Here is a 23,940-nt window from a genome sequence, read left to right as displayed (position 1 = left end):
CCCGCGGCTGCGGGGAGGAGGAGGAGGAGGGAGGAAGAGGCGGAGCGGCAGCGGGAGCAGCAGGAGGAGCGGGGAGGATGAACCGCGGGGCTCCGGCTCTGCCTGAACTCGCAGCACCCCGGGAGCGTCGCCCCCATCCCGCAGGTGCCCGGGCAGGGGGAGCTGGCCCCAAATATCCCGGGGCTCCCTGGGTTTGGGGTTTTTGGGGGGATGTTTGGAGCTGGCGGGGCTCCAAGGCCGAGCCGCAGCTGCCCTCGGGGGGACATCGGGGGTCCCCGGGAGGTGTTTTTGGGGGGTCCCGGTGCGGGTGGCGGCAGAGCCCCGGCGGGGCCGGGGGGATGCGGGTCCCCCCGCGGTGCGGGTTGGGCTTCCCGGCCGGGCCCTCCGAGCTCTGCCGGGGCCGCGTGGGGACCGCGCGGGAGCGGCGGGAGCGGCGGGGGGACCCCGGATTTGGGGAGCCCCGGGAGAGCCGCGGCTTCCCTGGGCGGGAGCGCAGAGAGAGGAGAGCCCCAGGAGCCCCAGCGGGGACCCCGAGAGGGGGGACCCCTGGCAGTGCCGGCACCCGGCAATGGGGGTGCTGGGGCTGGAGGGGCGGCATGGCCGGGAAAGGGGTTCGGGGGTACCGGGGCCGCCAGGGGCTGCTCCCAGCAGGTGCCCAGTTCCTACCCCTGTGTGCTTCCAGTTTCCTGGGCACTCCCAGGATGAGCCCAGTCAGTCCCAGTATCACCCTGGTCACTTCCCCTCACTCCCTGCAGGATCCCTGTTTCTCCCAGTATGAGCCCAGTCACTCTCAGTCATTCCCCATTATGACGCTATTTGCCCCCAGCGAGTCCCAGTTGCTCCCACTTTTCTCCAGTGTGTTCCCACTTCTCCCAGTTGCTCCTAGTATAGTCCCAGTCTCTCCCAGTATGATCCCAATATGAGTCCAGTATAATCCCAGTCTGCCCCAGCAAGGCCCCAGTCACTCACACTTGCCCCCAGCATGGTCCCAGTTGCCCCCAGCACATTCCCAGTGGCTCCCAGTGTGGTCCCAGTCACCACCTGCATGTTCTTAGGTACTCCCAGTACATCCCAGTTGCCTGGAACATTCCCAGAGTCTTTGCCAGGCACTCCCAGTTACCTCAGCATGGTTCAGCTGCCCCAGTTTTATCACAGTCACTGCCAGTACATCCCAGTTGTCACCTGCATGACTCCTGTCATTCCCAGTTGCTCCCAGTTGCTCTCAGGGTGTGTGCATTTGGCTCCCAGCATGGGCCTGGCAGCTCCCAGTAACCCCCAGTCAGTAATCTGTAATCTGTAATCCCAGTATGATCCCAGTCACTCCCAGTATGATGCCAGTGCCCCCCAGTGTGATCCCAGCTGCTCCCTGTCAATGCCAACATGACCCCAGTAACCACCAGTATGATCCCTATGACTCCCAGTCTCTCCCAGTATATCCCAGTCACTCCCAGCATGATCCCAGTCCCTCCCACTTCCTCCCAGTTACTTTCAGCATGATTCCAGTTGTTCACAGCCACTCCCAGTCAATCCCAGTATGATTCCTGTCACCCTCCATGGACCTGGCTCCTCCCAGTCTCACCCAGCATGGACCCGGCTGCTCCCACTGTGATCCCAGTATGATCCCAGTTGCTGCCAGAATAGTTGCAGTTGTTCCCAGTTCCTCCCAGTATGATCCCAGGTGTCCCTAGAATAGTCCCAGTCCCACTCAGCATGGTCCCACTCACTCTCAGCTGTCCCCAGCATGGTCCCAGCTGTTCCCAGTGTGGTTCCAGTCCCCCCAGTATGGTCACAGACACTCCCAGTATATTCCAGTTGGCCCAGTAAGGTTCTGGTGACCTCAGAATGATCCCAGTCTTTCCCAGTTACTCCCAGTTGCCTCCAGCATGATCCCAGTTTCTGGCAGTTGCCCAAAGTGTGGTCCCAGTCGCTCCCAGTATGAACCCAGTTTCCCCATTTGTGGTCTCAGTCCCCTCAGCACGGTTCCAGTACCTTCCAGTTGGTCCCAGTTGCTTCCAATGTGTCCAGATTTTCCTCCCAACATGGGCCCAGTAGCTCCCAGTGACCCCCAGCCAGGATCCATTCACACCTGCTGGAATCCCAGTGGCTCCCAGGATGGTCCCAGCTGCACCCAGTCCCCCCCAGTATGGTTCCAGTCACTCCCAGTATGATTCCAGCCCTGCCCAGAATGACTCCCTGTCACTCCCAGGGTGGGCCCAGTTGCTCCCAGTCACCTCCAGCATGGTTCCAGTCACAGCCAGCACACTTCCAGTCATTCCCAGTATGATGCCAGCCAGTTCCAGTAGGATCCCAGTATGAATCCAGCATGGGCACTGCTGCTCCCATTATCATCCACTGTGGTTCCAGGTTCAGCCATCCAGGGTTTTTTGGGAGATGTTTGGAGAAGGAAGAACTGCGAAGCGGAGCGGAAAAGGCCCCTTGGGGGGACTCCTTGGAGCCCCGGCAGCCCAGAGCAGGGAAGAGGGGGAGAAGGGAGCCCGGGAGCCCAAACAGCCCCGGCACCCCTGAATGGGGAGAGCCAAGAGGGGGGAGCTTTTGGGATTGCTGTGACTCCCGGCAGCCTGGGGAGGGCGGGCAGCGAGGAGAAGGGGGACCCCCAATCCAAGTGTGACCCCAGCAGCTGGGACAGGGGGGAGCCCCGAACAGCAAAGGGGAGGGAGCAGGGACGGGGAACTCCTGGGAAGCTTTTTCAGGGCTGGATCTTGGTGTTTGGGAGGTTTTTATGGAGCCCAGGTGGCCAGGGACTTGTAGAGATGGACTGGGACAGAGGGAGCTTCCAACTCAACGTGCTCATCCCTTGTTTTCCCCAAACCAGGATTTCCCATTCCCAGCCCCTGGGAGGCTGCGAGGAAGAGGAAGAGCCTCTCCTTGTCCTTCGTCCCCCAGAGCAGGAGCTGAGGATGGAGAGCAGGGAGGACAAATCCCCGCGGCAGAACCTGGTGGGAGAGGCTGTTTTGAGCTGCTCCACAGCACAGGAACCCGACGGGGAGGAAAAGCCCCGGAGATCCCGCACGAGGAGGGGCTGCAAAGGCAGATCGCGGGGATCTGAGGGGGAAAGACCCACCCTGGGCCGGGGAGGCGGCCGGAGATGGAGCCAGAGCTCGGAGCTGGGGGTCCCTGAGCAGCTCCATGATGGGGAGAAGCCCCACAAGTGTTCAGAGTGCGGGAAGGGCTTCAGGTGGAGGTCTGACCTGATCAGGCACCAGAGGACCCACACCGGGGAGAGGCCCTACGAGTGTTCCAAGTGTGGGAAGAGGTTTCAGACCAGCTCCTGTCTCCTCAAGCACTATCGAGTTCACAGGGAGGAGAGGCCCTTCTGCTGCCCCGACTGCGGGAAGGGATTCAGGCTCAACTCCAACCTCATCCAGCACCGGCGCATCCACACTGGAGAGAGGCCCTACGAGTGTGGGGAGTGTGGGAAGAGCTTCAACCGGAGCTCCAGCCTGATCACGCACCAGAGGATCCACACTGGGGAGAGGCCCTACGAGTGTTCTGAGTGTGGGAAGAGGTTTCAGACCAGCTCCTGTCTCCTCAAGCACTATCGAGTTCACACAGAGGAGAGGCCCTTCTGCTGCCCCGACTGTGGGAAGGGATTCAGGAAGAACTCCCACCTCACCACACACCGGCGCATCCACACTGGGGAGAGGCCCTACGAGTGTGGGGAGTGTGGGAAGAGATTCTCAAGTAACTCTCACTTGACCCGACACCAACGGAGGCACCGGTAAGGGAAGCCCTGTGAGTGCCCCGAGTGCGAGAAGAGCTAAACTCCATCCCCCACTGGAGGACCCACATTGGGTACAGCCCTGGTGACCCACATTCCCTGTCATCCATGTTGGGAACACACCTGGCTGCTTCTCCTTTTGTGTTGACCTTTATTTTTTTCTCTTCTCAATGTCTCTGCGCTCCAAAAGCCAAGAGGGATCGCTCTTTCACCTCAAAACCACTCACATCCCACTGAAAACAACTGAATTTTAACCCACAGAGCCTTAATCCCACCTCAAATTGCTTGTTGCCACCACAAAAAAAAAAACTTCAATCCCACACCAAACACTCTTGATTCCACAGCTGCCAGGCTGAGATGGGTTTGGGAGGAGATTGGGAGAAGTGGGATCCCAGTTTGGAGCGGTGAGATGGGGATTGTGTGGGGCTGGGTGGCTGGGATGTATTTGATAGCAAATAAAACTTTCAGATTTACTGATTTTTTTGCCGTTCATCTCCAGTCCGTGGCAGTTCTGTTTGCAGAGCACCGCCTCACAGAGCGTCCCCTCACAGTTCCGCCCTTGGCCTGAGCCGCCCCTTTCCCCTCACGGTCCCGCCATTTCCTCGCCCCTTTACCCTCACGGTCCCGCCCTTTCCTCGCCCCTTTCCCCTCACGGTTCGGCCTTCGGGAGCGGGGATTGTGTGGGGCACTATGGTGTCTGTACAGAGCCAGTACAGTCCCATTCGATCCCAGTATGGTTCCAGTATGATCCCAGTATGATACCAGTACAGTCCCAGTCACTCCCAGTAGGACCCAGTAGGATTCCGGTAGAGCCCAGTCCCTCCCAGCGCTGCCGGGGAAGAGGAGGAGGAGGAGGAGGAGGAGGAGGAGGAGGAGGAGGAGGAGGAGGAGGAGGAGGAGGAGGAGGAGGAGGAGGAGGAGGAGGAGGAGGAGGGATGGAAGGGGAGGGATGAGGAAGGCGGTGGGGTTAGAGAGCAGCTCTGCAGCACTGGGGATGGCTGCTGCAGATCACAACATGCAGGATCTTGGTGCTCCTCAGTGTTTCCTAGATCCCAGTCCGGAGCAGGTTGGATGGTTTTCAGGAAGAGGAAAGGGAAAAAAACAGTCCAGGAAAAGATTGGACTGCTTAGGTAACCTAACTAGGAAGCAAAGGCAAAAGCAGCAGCAAGCAAAGCAAGCCAGGGCAGCGGGCAGCGGACACACAGACACGGGGACACACGGACACGGGACACACGGACACGGGGACACACATACACGGGGACACACATACACGGGGACACATGGACACAGGGACACACGGACACGGGGACACAGGGACACGGGACACACGGACACGGGACACACGGACACGGGGACACACGGACACGGGGACACAGGGACACGGGGACACACGGACACGGAGCTGCCAGCTCTCCTGCCTCCCGCTGCAGCTGCCCGAGTGCTTTGGCACAGGCCTTTGCTGCCACAAGCCCTGTCCATGGCAGGAAGTGCCATCCGTGTCCTCCTGCCCGTGCGTTGCTGGCTGGATTGCTGAAGGCTCCCAGGTGCCTCTGGATAGAGCTCCTCTGGAGCTCCTGTGGGGCCGTTCCCAACCGTTCCCAACCGTTTCCAGATGTTCTCAGATGTTCTCCAGATGTTCCCCGCCACACCGCCGTAAAGCAAACCGCGCCTGCCGCTTCGCGACACCCTCACCTCGCCACACCGCCGTAAAGCGAGCCGCGCGGCGCGACAACATGGCGCCGCGCCGTTTGCCTCGGTGTATCCCGGCATGCCCCGCGCCCGCCACAGCCGCCGCCATTCCCGGCAGCGCCCGCGCCGCCCTCCGCAGCCGCCGCCGCCGCCGCCGCCGCTCCGGTGGGTGCCGGGATCGGGGAAAGGGGGAGCGGATCCCGCCGGGATCACCGGGATCAGCGCCGGGATCCGCCCCGAGCTCCGCTGCCGCCCGCAGGTCCCGCAGCGCGCCGCGCCCAGCTGAGGAAATGGTGAGGAAACGGCTCCTTCCCCCCCACCCACCCCCCCGCGGGTGGGAATGGAACCGGCCCGGAGCGAGCCCCGGCCCCCCCCGAGGGTGGGAATGGAACCGGCCCGGAGCGAGCCCCGCCCCCCCCGCGGGTGGGAATGGAACCGGCCCGGAGCGAGCCCCGCCCCCCCCCCCGCGGGTGGGAATGGAACCGGCCCGGAGCGAGCCCCGCCCCCCCCCGCGGGTGGGAATGGAACCGGCCCGGAGCGAGCCCCGCCCCCCCCCGCGGGTGGGAATGGAACCGGCCCGGAGCGAGCCCCCCCCCTTCCGCGGGTGGGAATGGAACCGGCCCGGATCGAGCCCCCCCCCTTCCGCGGGTGGGAATGGAACCGGCCCGGAGCGAGCCCCGCCCCACCCCCCCCCGGAGCTCCCAGTTCCTCCCAGTTCAAACCAGTAACGCCCCAGTATGGCCCCAGTTCATCCCAGTGAGCCCAAATCCCCTCCCAGTCCATCCCAGTAACGTTCCAGTAACTCCCAGTTCATCCCAGTAACCTCCCGGTTCCCTCCCAGTAACTCCCAGCTTGCTCAGTTCCCATTCCCAGTCCCTCCCAGTACGATCCCAGTCCCTCCCAGTTTGCCCAGTTTGGCTTCCCAGTCCCTCCCAGTTCATCCCAGTATGGCCCCAGTCCATCCCAGTAACTCCCAGTTCATCCCAGTCCATCCCAATCCCCTCCCAGTAACCCCAAACCCCAAACCAGTAACTCCCAGTTCATCCCAGTCCATCTCAATCCCCTCCCAGTAACCCTAAACCCCAAACCAGTAACTCCCAGTTCATCCCAGTAACCCCAAACCCCATTCCCAGTTCATCCCAGTCCCTCCCAGTTCATCCCAGTGCAAACCAGTAATGTCCCAGTCCATCCCAGTACCTCCCAATCCCCTCCCAGTAACCCCAAACCAGTAACCTCCCAGTTCCATCCCAGTCCCTCCCAGTATGATCCCAGTATGGTGTCAGGACAAAGCCAGCACAGTCCCAGTCCCTCCCAGTATGATCCCAGTATGGTGTCAGCACAAAGCCAGCACAGTCCCAGTCCCTCCCAGTATGATCCCAGTATGGTGTCAGGACAAAGCCAGCACAGTCCCAGTCCCTCCCAGTATGATCCCAGTATGGTGTCAGGACAAAGCCAGCACAGTCCCAGTCCCTCCCAGTAGGGTCCCAGCAGAGCCCAGTCCCTCCCAGTGCAGCCACTCCTGGCATCCCCGAGCCCTCTCTGCGTTCCCCCTCCTGATCTCCTGAGAGGAGCCCCAAGGGCCGGCAGTGCCCAGGCAGGGTCCCCAGGCAGCCCCAGTTTGGATGTGCAGCCCCCAGTTTCCCCAGTTTGCCTCTCCTTTGGCCCGGGCCGGGTTCCCCCCTGGAACAGCGGCTGGGAGCAGCCGAGAGCCCCGCGCTGCCCATCCCGACCTGTCCCGGCTCCATCCCCGCTCCTGCCGCGGGCTGCCGGGGCTGCGGGAACGGGAACCGAGGGTGTCGCTGCTGCTGGGGGAGGAGGAGGAGGGAGGGAAGGGCAGGGATGAAGGAGGAGCGGGAGGTGGGGATGGGGAGGAGGAGGAGGAGGGGGTATGGAAGGGGAGGGATGGAAGAGGAGAAGGAGGTGGGGATAGCGAGTGGCAGGAGGAGGAGGAGGAGGAGGAGGGGGGATGGAAGGGAAGGGATAAAGGAGGACAGGCAGGAGGGGATGGGACACAGGAGGAGGAGGAGGAGGGATGGAAGATGAGGGATGAGGGAGCAGAAGGCGGTGGGGTTAGAGAGCAGGAGGAGGGGGAAGGAAAAGGGCAGGGAGAGAAGGGCAGGGATGGAGGAGGAGCGGGAGGTGGGTTTAGGGAGGAGGAAGAGGAGGAGGAGGGATGGAAGAGGAGGGGCGGCAGGAAGAGGAAGAGGAGGGACAAAGCGGATGGAGCAGAGCAGAGAGAATCACGCGGTCGAGCCCTGCCTGAATTCGCAGCCTCCACCTGTGGGATCATTGCCCCCCATCCCGCAGGTGAGCGGGGAGGGGGAGCTCGGGCCAGGTCTCCTGGGGGGTGCCTGAGTTGGGTTTTTTGGGGAGATGTTTGGAGAAGGAAGAACTGCGAAGCTGAGCAGAAAAGGCCCCTTGGGGGGACTCCTTGGAGCCCCGGCAGCCCAGAGCAGGGAAGAAGGGGAGAAGGGAGCCCGGGAGCCCAAACAGCCCCAGCACCCCTGAATGGGGAGAGCCAAGAGGGGGGAGCTTTTGGGATTGCTGGGACTCCCGGCAGCCTGGGGAGGGCGGGCAGCGAGGAGAAGGGGGACCCCCAATCCAAGCGTGATCCCAGCAGCTGGGACAGGGGGGAGCCCCGAACAGCAAAGGGGAGGCAGCAGGGACGGGGAACTCCTGGGAGGCTTTTTCAGGTCTGGATCTCGGTGTTTGGGAGGTTTTTATGGAGCCCAGGAGGGCAGGGACTTGTAGAGATGGACTGGGACAGAGGGAGCTTCCAACTCAACGTGCTCATCCCTTGTTTTCCCCAAACCAGGATTTCCCATTCCCAGCCCCTGGGAGGCTGCGAGGAAGAGGAAGAGCCTCTCCTTGTCCTTCGTCCCCCAGAGCAGGAGCTGAGGATGGAGAGCAGGGAGGACAAATCCCCGCGGCAGAACCTGGTGGAAGAGGCCGTTTTGAGCGGCTCCACAGCAGAGGAACCCGACGGGGAGGAAAAGCCCCGGAGATCCCGCACAAGGAGGGGCTGCAAAGGCAGATCGCGGGGATCTGAGGGGGAAAGACCCACCCTGGGCCGGGGAGGCGGCCGGAGATGGAGCCAGAGCTCGGAGCTGGGGGTCCCTGAGCAGCTCCATGATGGGGAGAAGCCCCACAAGTGCTCGGAGTGTGGGAAGAGCTTCAGGAGGAGATCCGAACTGATCGTGCACCAGAGGACCCACAGTGGGGAGAAACCCTACGAGTGTGGGGAGTGTGGGAAGAGGTTTCAGACCAGCTCCCGTGTCCTCCTGCACTATCGGGTTCACACAGAGGAGAGGCCCTTCCGCTGCCCCGACTGCGGGAAGGGCTTCAAGTACAACTCGGTCCTCATCACGCACCGGCGCATCCACACTGGGGAGAGGCCCTACAAGTGTTCTGAGTGTGGGAAGGGGTTTCAGACCAGCTCCCATCTCCTCAAGCACTATCGGGTTCACACAGAGGAGAGGCGCTTCCGCTGCCCCGACTGCGGGAAGGGATTCAGGAAGAACTCCCGCCTCATCACGCACCGGCGCATCCACACTGGAGAGAGGCCCTACGAGTGTGGGGAGTGTGGGAAGAGCTTCAGCCGGAGCTCCAACCTGATCATGCACCAGAGGACCCACACTGGGGAGAGACCCTACGAGTGTTCTGAGTGTGGGAAGGGATTCAGGGACAACGCCACCCTCATCCAGCATCGCCGCATCCACACCGAGGAGAGGCCCTACGAGTGTGGGGAGTGTGGGAAGAGCTTCAGACACAGGTCTTGCCTGATCAAGCACCAGAGGACCCACACTGGGGAGAGGCCCTACGAGTGTTCCAGGTGTGGGAAGGAGTTTCAGACCAGCTCCTGTCTCCTCCAGCACTATCGGGTTCACACGGAGGAGAGGCCCTTCTGCTGCCCCAACTGCGGGAAGGGATTCAGGCAGAACTACCACCTCCTCAGGCACCAGCGCATCCACACTGGTGAGAGGCCCTACGAGTGTGGGGAGTGTGGGAAGAGCTTCAGCCAGAGCTCCCACCTGATCATGCACCAGAGGACCCACACTGGGGAGAGGCCCTACGAGTGTTCTGAGTGTGGGAAAGGGTTTCAGACCAGCTCCTGTCTCCTCCGGCACTATTGGGTTCACACGGAGGAGAGGCCCTTCCACTGCCCCAACTGTGGGAAGGGATTCAGGCAGAACTCCCACCTCCTCAGGCACCGGCGCATCCACACTGGGGAGAGGCCCTACGAGAGGCAAATCCTCTCCTCATATGGGGAGTGTGGGAAGAGATTCTCAAGGAACTCTCACTTGACCGAACACCAACAGAGGCACCGGTAAGGGAAGCCCTGTGAGTGCCCCGAGTGCGAGAAGAGCTAAACTCCATCCCCCACTGGAGGACCCACATTGGGCACAGCCTTGGTGACCCACATTCCCTGTCATCCATGTTGAGAACACACCTGGCTGCTTCTCCTTTTGTGTTGACCTTTATTTTTTTCTCTTCTCAATCTCTCTGCACTCCAAAAGCCAAGAGGGATCGATCTTTCACCTCAAAACCACTCACATCCCACTGAAACTGAATTTTAACCACAGAGGCTCAATCCCTCTTCAAATTGTTTGTTCCCACCTCAAAAAAAACCCAATCCCACACCAAACTCACTCGAATACACAGCTGCCAGGGTGAGATGGGTTTGGGAGGAGATTGGGAGAAGTGGGATCCCAATTTGGAGCAGTGGGATGGGGATTGTGTGGGGCTGGGTGGCTGGGATGTATTTGATAGCAAATAAAACTTTCAGACTTAGTGATTTCTTTGCTGTTCATCTCCAGTCCGTGGCAGTTCTGTTTTTCAGGGCACCACCTTCTCAGCTGATTGTGTTTGTGTCCTCCTTTCCCTCCCACCTCTCTTTGCCTGCTCTGTTTCTCTCTCCGTGTCTCCCTTGACCCAGGGACCTCCAAAGACCCTCCCCCAATTTAATTGCCCCAGGGACCACCAAAGATCCTCCCCTGATTTTATTGACCCCTCCCCTAATTTAATTGCCCCCTCTGCCCCCAATGACCCACCCCTGATTTTTAAATTATTTTATTTCCCAATTATTATTTTATTTCTTAGTTCAGGAGCTGAAGTTATGGAGGCCAGCAGGGAAATGTCTCTGTAGGATTTTGCTCCACTTGGCTTTCAGCCCCTTCTCAAGAGCTTTGCCTTCGAGGGCAAAGGGAATGTCTTTTCCTGGCTGGGAGCTGAAATTCCAGACCTCTGGAATGTGTGCAGGGCCATATAGACTGGGATCAACCAGAGATTGGGATCAAATATGCACTGAGATCCTGTGGTCTAGGATCAACTAAGGACTGGGATCAATTAGGGACTGGGGCCCTACAGACTGGAATGAACTGAACTGGGATCAAATACGGACAAGGATCAAATATGGACTGGGATCCTATGGACTGGTATAAACAAGGGACTCGGATAAAATAGGGACTGGGATCCTACAGACTGGGATCAAATTGGGACTGAGATCATATGGACTTGGATCAACTGGAGACTTGGATCAACTACGGACTGTGTTCAAATAGAGACTGGGATCTGATGTGGATTGGGATCCTATGGACTGGGATCAAATATAGACTGGGATAAAATTGGGACTGGGATCAGATATGGATTGGGATCCTATGGACTGGGATCAAATATAGACTGGGATAAAATTGGGACTGGGATCAGATATGGACTGGGATCATATGGACTGGGATCATATGTCTTGGGGAAGCTCAAATAGGAAAGCCTTATAAATATGACTGCCTGGCAAAAGGTTAAGAAAATACAGAGACTGAGATGGTAACAAGTTGTGACATACCAAACCGTAGTTACTGCACAAGTAGAACACAATCGCACAGCCAGGATGAAGACAATCCCCCCTTCTGGTTGAACAATGCCCTTACCTACAGGTAGGTCCAAGGGTCAAATGGACTGTTGGATCTCACCCCAATGTACGGTTCATCCCACACCTGTAACCCTCCCCTGAAGCATCAGGAGTCTGTGACCCCATTGGCCTGAGTCTTGTTCCAGCTCACCTTGAAGCCCCTGACAAGGAGTCCCTGAGGAGCCAGACGCTCTCGTGGAACTTCTTTTCTCTTGGAACTGCCCCTCTCCTGGAACATCCTCTTGGGATCCTCTCTTATCTCCCTCTACCCCTTGCCTCTCCCTTCCCCCACGCCCTCGGGCCTGCCACGGGTCAGGTCTGGTGACTCCAAGCATGGGCTTTCACCCTCTCTAATAAACCAGATATTCTAAGGGAAGCCTTCAGAGATCTCTCGTCTCCATCCACCCAAACCGTCCTGGAGTCCAGCGTCCTGGCAATATGGACTGGGATCAACTAGGGACTGGGATCAAATATAGTCTGGGATAAAATATGGACTGGGATCAAAGAGGGACTGGGATAAAATAGGGACTGGGATCAAATATAGTCTGGGATAAAAGATGGACTGGGATCAAATATGGACTGGAATCAAATATAGTCTAGGATAAAATAGGGACTGGGATCAAATATGGACTGGGATCAGCTAGGGACTGGGATCAAATACGGACTGGGATCAGCTAGGGACTGGGATCAAATACGGACTGGGATCAAATATAGTCTGGGATAAAAGAGGGACTGGGATCAAATACGGACTGGGATCAAATATAGTCTGGGATCAAAGAGGGACTGGGATAAACTAGAGATTGGGATCAAATATGGAACTGGGATCCTCTAAAGACGTTTATTTTGTATTCCACGGACAGATTCAAGTGAGATCTCTGTGGTTGCTCTTGGGGGATCAGGTTTATTCAGGATGCATTGTGGCCCTGCCTCGAGCTGCTAGACACAGCACATGGCTGGGCCTGAGGTGATGGGGGAGGGGAGAGACAAAGAGGGGAGCAGGGACTCCCAGAGGAAGCTCCAGGAGGAGAGGGGAAGATCCAAGAGGGCGTCCAGCCCCCCGGAGACCCCTTATCAGGGGGGCTCCAGGGTGGGCTGGAACAGGACCTGGGCCAATGGGGTCACAGGCACCTGATGGTTCAGGGGAGGGTTACAGGTGTGGGGTGAACCATACATTCTGGGGGGTGAGATGGAACAGTCCATTTGGCTTTTGGACCCCTCTGTAGGTGAGGGTTATTGTCCAGCCAGTAGGGGGCGTTATATTCGTCCTGGCTGTACTATTGTGGTTCTTAATCATATTTATCTACCCTTCCAAACATCTCCTCTGTTTTCACTGAACCATTTGAAATACTCAATATTGACCCAACAACTATTTTCTGCACACTCGGAGTTGTACAGGGTATTGCTACTAAAACTATACTTATTACTACTGGAACAGTCAAGCTTATTTTACAGAGTTCCTTTAGCTAAGGTGCAAGGCTCAAACCATTAAGTAAACTGTGTAGCTGAGATGGCCTAATTGTTATCAAATCACTGATTATAGTAGGGGAGGCATTGTCAGAATTTTTTGGAAAAGGTCTTATAATTAAACGGGTTGAAAAAGGTTTGTTAGGGTTTGTGTTAGATATATAGGTGGTCTTAGAGCTTGCAGGCTTGGCTAAAGCTACTAAGGCATTTGTCTTTGGTTGAATTACAAGTAAAACTTCAATACAAAAACTGAAACAGAAGAACAAAAGCAACATGCACGCATATAAACGATAAAAAGTCCATTTTTCTCTCGATGATGCAGCGTGGTTCAGGTCTGGGTGCTGGCTTCTTGGCTTGTACTTGCAGAAGTACTGTCTGGTGTGGGGGTGCCAGCGGATTTCGGTGCATGGTAAGGTTTCACATTCTTTCCTGGGACCAACTTGAGTCGTCCACCTGTGGAAACACAAGAAAAACCTTTTCCCCACGTTAGAAGACTGTGTGGACCTTGTTTTTTGTCCTGAATCTAAGATTTTGAGTAAAGCTGGGGGGTGCCCTTTTATTTTTACTTTTTTGGTGTTCAGGAAGTGTCTATAAATGGGGGGGCGAGGCTCTCCTGCAGAGCTACTTAGAAAATTGTGAGCATATAGAGCCTTATTCAACCTCTTTTGAGGTGTAGCCTGATCTACTCCCCCTTCCTTTAGAATTAAGATGCATTTTAGGGTTTGGCATGTATTTTCTATGGTACTTTTTAACTGTGGTGTAAAATAAGAAAAGGAGATACCACTGTCCTTGAGTATTGTCAGGACTTCTTTCACCTCCTGAGAGGGGACAGCTGTTCGCTGGCTGAATACCACTTGCATGGCTTGGGGATGCAGACTGTCGTCTTTGCAGCTATTATATTTGATTTCAAGGCAGTTTGTCAGTTGAAGATTGTTAGCACTTTGCTGAGAATTTGGTGAGATGTGGATAGAAAGTTTAGGGTTTGCAGGGGTAACATAGTTCTCTGTCTGTCCTTTATTTATCAAAGCTGCTGTCACATTGTTGCCTTCACCTTGTCGATGTATGGTGTCTCCGTCAGGGTGTGGTGAGGAGCTGCTAGTGTGGGAGGCAGGGGCTGCTGCCAGCTGAGGCAGAAGAGCAGGAGGAGTGGAGCTCGTCGGCAGCAGCACCTGCGGGGAACTGGCATGTGCAGAAGGTTTTCCTGTAGCTGTGGCTTTGGGTGCTGCGGCAGGCTGTAGATCCGGCGGAGGGAGGGATGCGGAAGGATATGGTGATAGGGCAGGCGAACCAGGAAGTGGTGCCGGCGGCGGGGGGTTCCGGGGCTCTGTAGCCAGAGGCAGGGTCTGCGGCGCCGCAGGGGGGTGGGGGGGTGGGGGTGCCGGGTTTGCGTTTGTTGGGGGGGCTGGCCGCGAGTCCAGGAGGCGGGCGGGCAGCGGGGGTACTGCACTGGGTCCCGGGGCATCTCCGGGAAGGACAGGCGGTGCGGCGGCCGCGGGAGCAGGGTCCGGGCTGCACGGGGGGGAAGCGGTGGAAGCAGGGGCGGGGTCTGGGCCGCGCAGGAGGGAGGGCGTGGCCGCGGGAGTGGGAGCCGCCCGGCCCAGGGCCGACGCATGACCGGCGTGTTCGCCGGGCCAGGGGGCTTCCGGGCGGGTCGGTTGGGCGGCCGCGGAGGCAAGCGTGTGCAGCGCCTGCAAAATCGCAGCTGACGTTTGAGATTGTGCTTGCAAAATAGCCATTGTTTGATTTTGTAAAAGTTCGGCTATAGTAGCCACCATAGCCGGGACAGGCAATGCTGGGGGGGCAGGCGGGGGGGAGGCAGGGCCCGCGGAGTAGTTTGGGGGGGAGGAGGTGGCCGCAAGGGCGGGTTCTGGGTTGCGGGGGAGAGAGGGCGCGGCTGCGGCAGAGAGCGCCGCTCGCTCAGAAACCACTGAGTCGCCAGCAGCTTCGCCGGCATTGTCACCGCAGCACGGGGGGGGCGGGCGGTCCGGCAGGGATAGTTGAGCTACGGCAGGGAGCGGTTTGGCTGCTATCAGCGGCTTTTGAGAAGCGCAGAGCTCTGCTAACACTCTATAAGCAGGAAGTAACTCGCAAGCATAGGGGTCCCGCCGTGAAATGTCATTAAAAAGTGTATGTCCCACGGACTCCCAAAAGTCTCCACAAAACACAGCAGAGCACTCGGCATTTGGGAACTTAAGTAAGATCCATTCTAGGAGTTTCCGTGGCTCATTTTTAGGCAAATTACTGTTATGGCTATGTAAGAAGTGGTTAAGTTGCTTATAGAGATCTCGATCAGATGCAGAGTGGGATTGTCCCATTTTTAAACCAGTGTGGCTCACCTTGGTGTCGCAGGAGCGGGGTCCTCTGTCAGGTTCCGACGTTTACTGCAGTCGGTGCTGAGGGCTCTCCGCGGGGGCCTCCTCAGAGCTCCGGTTTCGGTCATCACTTAGGGACGGCTTCTGGTGCTCGGGAGCTCCAAACCCCCCTCAGAGCTTCAGCGCAGGCAGTGCTAAGCAGTGCTCGCCTGTGCTCTGTGCACGTGGCCGCGTGCCACGGCAAGTCTCCTCACAAAGCCTTGGGTTGCCGCGGAATCGCGGAGATCTCTTGTGCTCGGAGAATAACGGCCAGAAATCCTACAAGGGCTCTAAAAACTCGCTACTATGTAACGAGTCGGGGAGCTGTAGGATGGCCTCGGGACTTTTTAAAGAGCTCCGGTTTCGTAGCTGCCTAGCAGCAAAATGCCGTGCTCGCAACAGTGATGGGGAGGAAATATCTGGTTATTTAGTTACTGTCCATGGAAAGGTGTCCTACAGGTAGAAAAGCTGGAAAGCATCCAGACGGGTGCAGTTGCAGGTCACCGTGGGTTCGTATTTGATGTTGGGCGCCAGTCTGTAAAGACGTTTATTTGTATTCCACGGACAGATACAAGCGAGATCTCTGTGGTTGCTCTTGGGGGATCAGGTTTATTCAGGATGCAGAAAGGCCCTGCCTCGAGCTGCTAGACACAGCACGTGGCTGGGCCTAAGGTGATGGGGGAGGGGAGAGACAAAGAGGGGAGCAGGGACTCCCGGAGGACACTCCAGGAGGAGAGGGGAAGATCCAAGAGAGCGTCCAGTGTGGTAGGTAAGGGACAGGCGAGCGGAAGACCACGCGATGTCACGGAAAGATAGACCCCTCCCCCTCTCTCTTCCCCACTTATCTATTAACCCCAGAAGCCCCAGAAGAATGTAGCCACACCTGCTCTGGTAAATTTCCACTACCCGACTAACCCCTGAGACCCCCAACCCCCCTCTGACGTAGCAAAGACCCCTAAAAACTATTTAAACCCACGAGATAGGATAATAAACGCTTTTCAACCGTCTGCCATATTAGTGTCTGCGTGTGTTAATTAGCCCGAGCAGCCTGGCCGAGACCAGGCTGCCGTGCTGCCACCTGAACCAGGTCCCTGGTTGTCCTTTATAAAGGCAACATACTGGTGCCGAAACCCGGGACAAAAGAAGAAAAAAAAAAGGAAAAATTCCCCCGGCGGGCAGGATACACCTGGACAGGAGCAGCGGCCGGAACGGTCAAACCGTATCTAGGCGCAAGGGGAGATGTCCTGGGACCCGCGAGCATCATGGGCAGCGTCGCATGGGTCGTGAGTATGAAGCAATGGAGTATCGAGTTTAAGCTCAGGGACTTTTATCTTGCTATCTATTTAAACCCACGAGATAGGATAATAAACGCTTTTCAACCGTCTGCCATATTAGTGTCTGCGTGTGTTAATTAGCCCGAGCAGCCTGGCCGAGACCAGGCTGCCGTGCTGCCACCTGAACCAGGTCCCGGGTTGTCCTTTATAAAGGCAACAGTCCAGCCCCCCGGAGACCCTTTATCAGGGGGGCTCCAAAGTGGGCTGGAACAGGACCTGGGCCAATGGGGTCACAGACACCTGATGGTTCAGGGGAGGGTTATAGGTGGGGGTGAACCATAGATTCTGGGGGGTGAGATGGAACAGTCCATTTGGCTTTAGGACCCCTCTGTAGGTGAGGGTTATTGTCCAGCCAGTAGGGGGCGTTATATTCGTCCTGGCTGTACTATTGTGGTTCTTAATCATATTTATCTACCCTTCCCAACACTGGGGCTCTGGGCTTTTCTTCCCATGGGAGAGAACTGTCCTTCTCCTCCAGGATTCCATGGCCAAAATTGGTTTTCCTCCTCCAAAACTCCGTACATCCAAGGATTGCTCCCAAGTGAAAGCTGCCAGGACAGACAGGTCTGGCTGCCCTTGGCCTCTTGAGAGATGCATCTCATCTGCTTTTGAAACACTGGGGCTTGGTGATTTCCTTCCAATGTAAATAGTTGTCCTTCTCAAGGTGACCGTGGTCAAAATTGAGATTCCTCCTCCCAAATTCCATGTATCCAAAAATTCCTCCATTACAAAACATGCCAGGAAGAACAGGTCTGGTTGGCTGAGCCTTCCAGGAGCCACCTCTTTCTTCTGCCTTTGAAACACATGGTCTCTGTGCTTTCCTTCCTATGGAAAAGAACTCTCCTTCTTATCTACACAGAAATGGCCAAATTTGGTGTTCCACCTCCCAAATTCCCTATATCCAAGGGTTGCTTTCAGACAAAAGCTACCAGGGCAAAGAGGTCTGGCTGGCCTAGACCTCTGACGGCAGCCTTTCATCTGCCCCTCAAACACCGGTGTTCTGTGCTTTCCTTCCTTTGGAAAAAAAACCATCATTCAACTCTGGGTGTCCATGTCTGAAAGTGGGATTCCACCTCTAAAATTCCCTATATCCAACAGTTGCTCCCAGACAAAATCTGCCAGTACCATCAAGCCTGGCTGTCCTTGGCCTCTGGTGGCTGCCCCTGAAACACTGGGGCTCGGTTCTTTCCTTCTCATGGAAATCACTGTGACACTGTGTGTCGAGAGTTTAGCTGAAGAATGGCTGCGCAGCAAGGGACATGAAAGGGTTAAGTTGATGAGAATGTGAGAATACGTGACTTGTAGCATGAAAACTATGCCCTTGAGAAACAGATGTCTCCTAACAACCTTGAGCATACAGGTATCTCGTTAAAGATGAAAAATTGCTTAGTATGCAGAAAAGTAATCAAGTATAAAGAAGCAGTAACTGCAAGGCTTATCGCAAAGAGATATATGTGTTAATAGAAAGGTAATCAATCCTGAGCTTCGCTTTTGCAATATGTATGAACTAATTAGTGCTTGTATAAAGAAACTGTAATCGACTCCAATAAACTGAGACTTGTTGATCATGACACTCTCACCCAACATTATAGTTCTTATCAGTCATGCAGTGACATCAATAGCCCATTATCAGCAGATGTCTGCCCTGAGGGAGGATTGATTGTGGAAGAGATAAGGAAAAACTGCCCACTTAACACAGGACAACTGCCATACAGATGGCAAATAGAACACATCTTACTTTTCAGTCTGGGGCAGGAGATCACAAACAAAATCAGCTGAGAAGGCGGCACTCTGAAAAGCAAACCAGAACTGACAGAAAATGAATGGGACAGAAATCAATAATTCTGATAGTTTTATTTATTATCAAAATAAATCACACCCACCCAGCCCCATACAATCCTGATCCCAAAACCTCAAATTTGGATCTTACTTCTCTCAATCTCCTTCCAACCCCATCTATACCTGGAGGTGGAGGAATTGAGTAATTTTGGCATGGGACTGAGGTGGGAACCTGCCATTTTGAGGTGGGATTGAGTAATTTTGAGGTGACAGATCAATCCACCTTGGCTTTTGGAGTGCAAAGATATGGAGAATACTCCCATATATCCCCGAAGAACCCACAAATCCCTCAGAATATGTTCCCAAACCGTAAATTCCTCCTCAAATAACTCTTAGATGGAGGGACTTTTGACATCTCTGGTCCATACTCTTTTTAGTCATTTTTTAGGTGTTTTTAAGTGATAAAGACAAATCAGAAGAAAATTAGGGCCAAACAAAACCAGACACCCCTGAGCATCCCCTGGGCACTGGACAAAACAAACTCAGCAGAAATCAAACTTAACCCTACAGAAAATGCCTTGAGGAGGATTTGCTCTTCCCACAAGTCACTTGTGATGGAAACACAAACAAATCCCAATAATTAATAAACCAACAACAGAAGCAATTCTGTGGCAATTCCAGATTTCATCAGTTCCAGCACAGCTCCAATTCAGATGCTGGCAGGTTCCAAAAAAAGAAATGTGGAAATTTGGCCCAATACAGATTATTAAAAGGAAGGGAAAGCTCTGTGTAGCTGTCACAAAGGTGACAGGGACCAAGAAAATAATGATTCTCATATTTGGAAAAGCCCCCAAGCCTGTGAATTCAGGAGTTATTTCGGAATTTAGCTACTTGAGCTGGGCTTCCTATAGGATTTAAGTAGCCTTGTGTTCCTCACTGTGTGGTGAATGATCCTTGTCAGTCTCGCTGGTATCATTTGTTCCCTTTCCTCCAGTGATTTTAACAAACTTTTCAGGGAAGGACACAAAAATATTTTCTTTACACTGGCCACCCACAACAGCCATTTTCCTTATAAGTTCTCCCAAAAGTTGCTCAGAGGAAGCTGCATCCAAGTTTCCAAGAGTTCCTCCAGAAAGAGCCACAAGCTCGTCAGAGGAGGGAACCATGCTGTTGTCAAAGGCACTTGGGGTCAGATAGCAGTGCCCTGAACTCACAGTGCAAAATAATGTCTCAATCTGGCTAAAAAAATTGTTAGAGAGATGCCTCTGCCCCATTTAAGGTACTAACGAGACCAAATCCAAGGTGGATTTTATTGAACAGTAAATGTGAGGTAGAGAGAGACATGGAAAGAGAGATAAAATTGAGAGAAAGTAAGGGAGTGACAGGGATAGAGATCTCCCCTGGGACAGGGCAAGTGTGACATTTTCCCCTGTGTGCGTGGCCTTCCCAGGGTGGGGGTTTTACACCTGAGCCAGTTTGGGTAAGGGGGGTGGTGTTCACCCCCCACCCCGAGCAGGGATGGCCTCACTGTTTCAGGTTACAGTGTCAGATGTAACCAAAAGTGTTTCCAGTCACCATCTCCATAAACTGTTATCAACAGGTGGGGCAGTGTTCTTTATCTCTTCCATGGCTCAGCCCTGATAACGCCCTCCAGGGGCCATCTTCTGTTAATGGGCCATTGAGTGTCACTGCAGGGCTGATAAAATTACATTATCCCATTGTGGGATGCTCCGCCCAGGGGGAGGAACCAAGCATTCCTACCTGGATATAATCTCACCCTTGCAACACCACGACCACCTTGCCCACTGCATTCCCAGAGGACAAGAGCTCCATAACCACCACTGGACCTTCAGAGGAAGACCAGACCCTTCTACAGGATCACCGCTTTGACAGAATCACGTTCATCACTCCAGCCGGACTGCAGCCACCATTTCATCAGACTGCTACCACCACCCTGACCATCGGGTTTTCAGGTTATATCCTGACTCTGTGAGTTTAAGCCAGGATTTCTCTATCATTGCCTTGATATTAATTTTCTTTTTCAATTGTAATTCTGGCATAAATTCTCCCCCTGGTTTGCTTTGAAACCAGTACAAAACTCAATGTGCTCATCCCTTGTTTTCCTCCCAAAACAGAATTTCCCATACCCAAACCTTCACGAAATGGAGGAGGAGGCTGTGAGGAAGAGGAAGACACCCTGGGACACCGAGGCAGGTGAGGAGGAAGTCAATGCCCCTTTCCCCCTCTCTCCTGTTCCATCTCCCGGCCCAGCCTGGCCCCCGGCTGCAGGACAGCCCCGCTGCCGACGCTCTGCTGACGGGGATGCACTGGGGGGATCTCCTTGCCCTTCCTTGTGGCACGGAGGCAAATCCCATCCTCTCCTTGTCCTTCCTACCCCAGAGCAGGAGCTGATGATGGAGACCAGGAAGGACAAATCTCTGCAGCACAACCTCATGGAAGAGGCCGATTTAAGCAACTCCACAGCACAGGAATCCAACAGGGAGGAAAAGCCCCGGAGATCCCACACAAGGAGGGGCTGCAAACCCAGCCCAGGGTGCTCTGAGGAGGAAAGGCCCACTCTGGGTCAGGAAGGTGGGCAGAGCTTCCGCCAGAGCTCAGAGCTGGTGGTCCCTGAGAAGATTTACGATGGGGAGAAGCCCCACAAGTGCTTGGAGTGTGGGAAGAGCTTCAGGCGGAGCAACAATCTGAAACGACATCAGATGATCCACGCTGGGGAATGGCCCTACAAGTGTGGGGAGTGTGGGAAGGGCTTCGGATGGAGCTCCCACCTCATCATCCACCAACGCATCCACACTGGGGAGAGGCCCTACGAGTGTCCCGAGTGTCAGAAGAGGTTTCACAGCAGCTCCAATCTCCTTGTACATCAGCGGATTCACACGGATGAGAGGCCCTTCCGCTGCCCTGACTGCGGGAAGGGCTTCAATCAAAACTCCACCTTTGTCACCCACCGGCGCATCCACACAGGGGAGAGGCCCTACATGTGCTCCACATGTGGGAAGAGGTTTCAGAGCAGCTCAAAACTCCTCCTGCATGAGCGGATTCACACCGAGGAGAGGCCCTTCCTCTGCTCTGACTGTGGGAAGGGCTTCAAGCAAAACTCCACCTTTGTCACCCACCGGCGCATCCACACTGGGGAGAGGCCCTACGAGTGTCCCCAGTCTGGGAAGAGCTTCACCCGGAGCTCTCACTTGACCCGACACCAACGGAGCCACCGATGACGGAAGCCCTGTGAGTGCCCCAACTGCAGGAGGAGCTTCGTGCACCGCTCTCTTTCTCTCAAAAATGCTGCAACAATTCCCTCTTTTTCTTTTGAGCTACTCAGGCTGGAGTGAAGGCGCAATAAACTAATTTTTGCACACACTGTAAAAACACGGTATAACAATTTAAATAACTATAAAGATAAAAAAAAGTGCAATACCCTTTGACCCAGCTAACATGAAAGAAACAATCTTAATTTTAAACATAAACTATAACTTCTAATAAACTAACTTCTGATAAATCTAACTTCACACTTATAATATTTCAACTTATTTTTCTGTACTCTACAAAATTAATTTTCATCAGAACTGGATTCATCAGGGATGTTCCAGGCAAACTGTTGTTGTTCACGTTGTTATCACTGTGGGTTGATATCTTTTTCATCTATTTTTAAAATTCTGTTTCTGCCTTTTCGTATCAATGCAGCGAGAGCATCTGTCCTGTCCATCACACGACTTCTTGGTTGGATGGGTAAAAACACTCACTCAAGTAGAATTTCTGCTGATCCACGTTGGGACCTCCCTCTTTTTCTTTTGCCATTGAAAGACAATGGCAAGATGAACAGAAAAATCACAGGCATTACTAAAACTTATTAAAACTTAGCAAAAAAATTCTATAACATCATTAAAAACACACTTATAAAAAAAAAACTCAAAGCCCACGATCTTCTGTTGGTGAAACACAAATCTTTGCACAATCCACTTTTGCTGTGCATCCTCTGATCCACTTGTGGAGAGATCAGTGCCCTCTTGGAATTGATAAGTTCCACATTCTTCACTGAAATCCATTTAGATTCTGCACCTGTTAAAACACAAACAAACCCAACACCCCCACAGGGACTGGAGGGTCCTCTCTCAATTCTGTTCCCTAAAACTTGCATGAAGAAATGGAAATATCAACATCTTTGTTATAAACATGAAAAACATTAAGAACAAAACAATGCATATAGTAAAGAAACTAACAACAAATAAAAATCAATCAAATAATACACAATCAATATTACATATAAAATCACAGTTACCAAGTGCTACACTATCAAATTGTCATCCCAGAGTCTGCAGCAGCTGAAAAACCTTAAAACAACAGAGATTTGGATAAAACATGTCCGGATCATGTCTCTCCAAAACCTCCTTTGAGGCTCAGCTGTCCTGTATGGTCAAATTGTCAAGCCAAAAGGACTTGAATACCTTTTTGATGCAGAAAACATCTGGATCAATCACACCATCCACGTAGAGTCAGAGCCTGGCCAGAGCTCGAACTCTAATTGGAGGATATGTTTAAAACAAAAGTCTTAAAAATAACAGTTATAAGTAAAAAACCTTATTATAAACAATTTATCAAAACATCAAATAATTGAACCTGTCTAAAATTTCCTTCAAGACAAAAATTCTCTAAATACAACAAACCTTTTCTTCAAAAATCTGAAAATTTGAAGTCTGAAATCTTGAACCAGAACTTGGACTATAAATTTTTAAAAGAAGATGAACTGCAGCTGCATAGAAAATTGAATAAAGAAAACACATGAGTAGTTAAAAAATCAAACACACAGGATTCTGAAAAACACATCTTACAATCAATCACCTAAAAAAACCCATACATATGAAAACTGACTGTAAATATTAAAACAACACCTCAATACCTTAACATCTTAATAATAATTCTTATCACAAAAATCAGACAACTTACATTATATGATCAACCTATCAACAAGAAATGTTTAAAATAGTTTAAGACAATCTTTTCAAAGCATTCATATAACATTAGTAACAATCACTACTTATCATTACCTACAAAAACTTGACAATTATCATTTATCTTATTATCTATAAAAACTCAAAACCAGAAATTGTGAACTCAATGCCAACATTCCATCTGACTGACTTTTCTCAAATCTTTGTTTTCAGAGACATTTTTGGCAATTAAATCATTATTAACATTTCTATCTTTTTCAAGTGATTTTCATCCACATTGTATTTGAAATAACTTTGATTTGCATAATGTTCATCCTTTTTGGTATCTTGGAAAACAATTGGTACTGCTATACTTTTTCATTACGTCTTCTGACTCTTGCAAGGAATGGGAAAAATGCTGTTGAAATTTTTGCTGTAGTGTTGCCATCTCGCCATCGGTGGCATTGCTGCTCTCGGGGTTGTCGTTACCGTGGCAACCAGGCTGTGCAGCGTCTCCGCCGCCATTGTTGGGTGCTGCGGGGAGGCGCCGCCGCCTTGCTCCCGTCCTTGCTGCGTCACTGTGGGTCGGCCCCCGGGAACGCCCATCTCCCTCCTCGCGCTCTTGCTCAGCAGCAAGGAGCCTTCTGTCTCTCGGCCGAAGTCCGCTCCGCCCCGGGGCTGCCTCAGGCTCGGTGCTGGCCGGCCCCACTCTGCCCGGCCCCACGCCCGC

At 53.7% G+C, this 23,940-nt stretch overlaps 1 protein-coding gene across 1 annotated transcript in view; it reads left to right on the top strand.

Annotated features, from left to right (window-relative positions):
- The first annotated feature begins 2,760 nt into the window (after positions 1 to 2,760).
- The window catches only part of LOC100226816 (uncharacterized), a 1,189,242-nt gene continuing 1,168,062 nt past the window's right edge, over positions 2,761 to 23,940 (top strand). Inside the window, 3 exon segments of the mRNA XM_072919754.1 lie at positions 2,761 to 3,684; positions 8,507 to 9,524; positions 20,948 to 21,373. Of these exon segments, the coding sequence (XP_072775855.1) occupies positions 2,772 to 3,684; positions 8,507 to 9,524; positions 20,948 to 21,373 (2,357 nt within the window). The 5' untranslated portion in view covers positions 2,761 to 2,771.

The sequence above is a fragment of the Taeniopygia guttata genome, chromosome 30 (assembly GCF_048771995.1).
Source record: "Taeniopygia guttata chromosome 30, bTaeGut7.mat, whole genome shotgun sequence".
Lineage (NCBI taxonomy): Eukaryota > Metazoa > Chordata > Aves > Passeriformes > Estrildidae > Taeniopygia > Taeniopygia guttata.
This window is presented reverse-complemented; position numbering and strand designations above follow the sequence as displayed.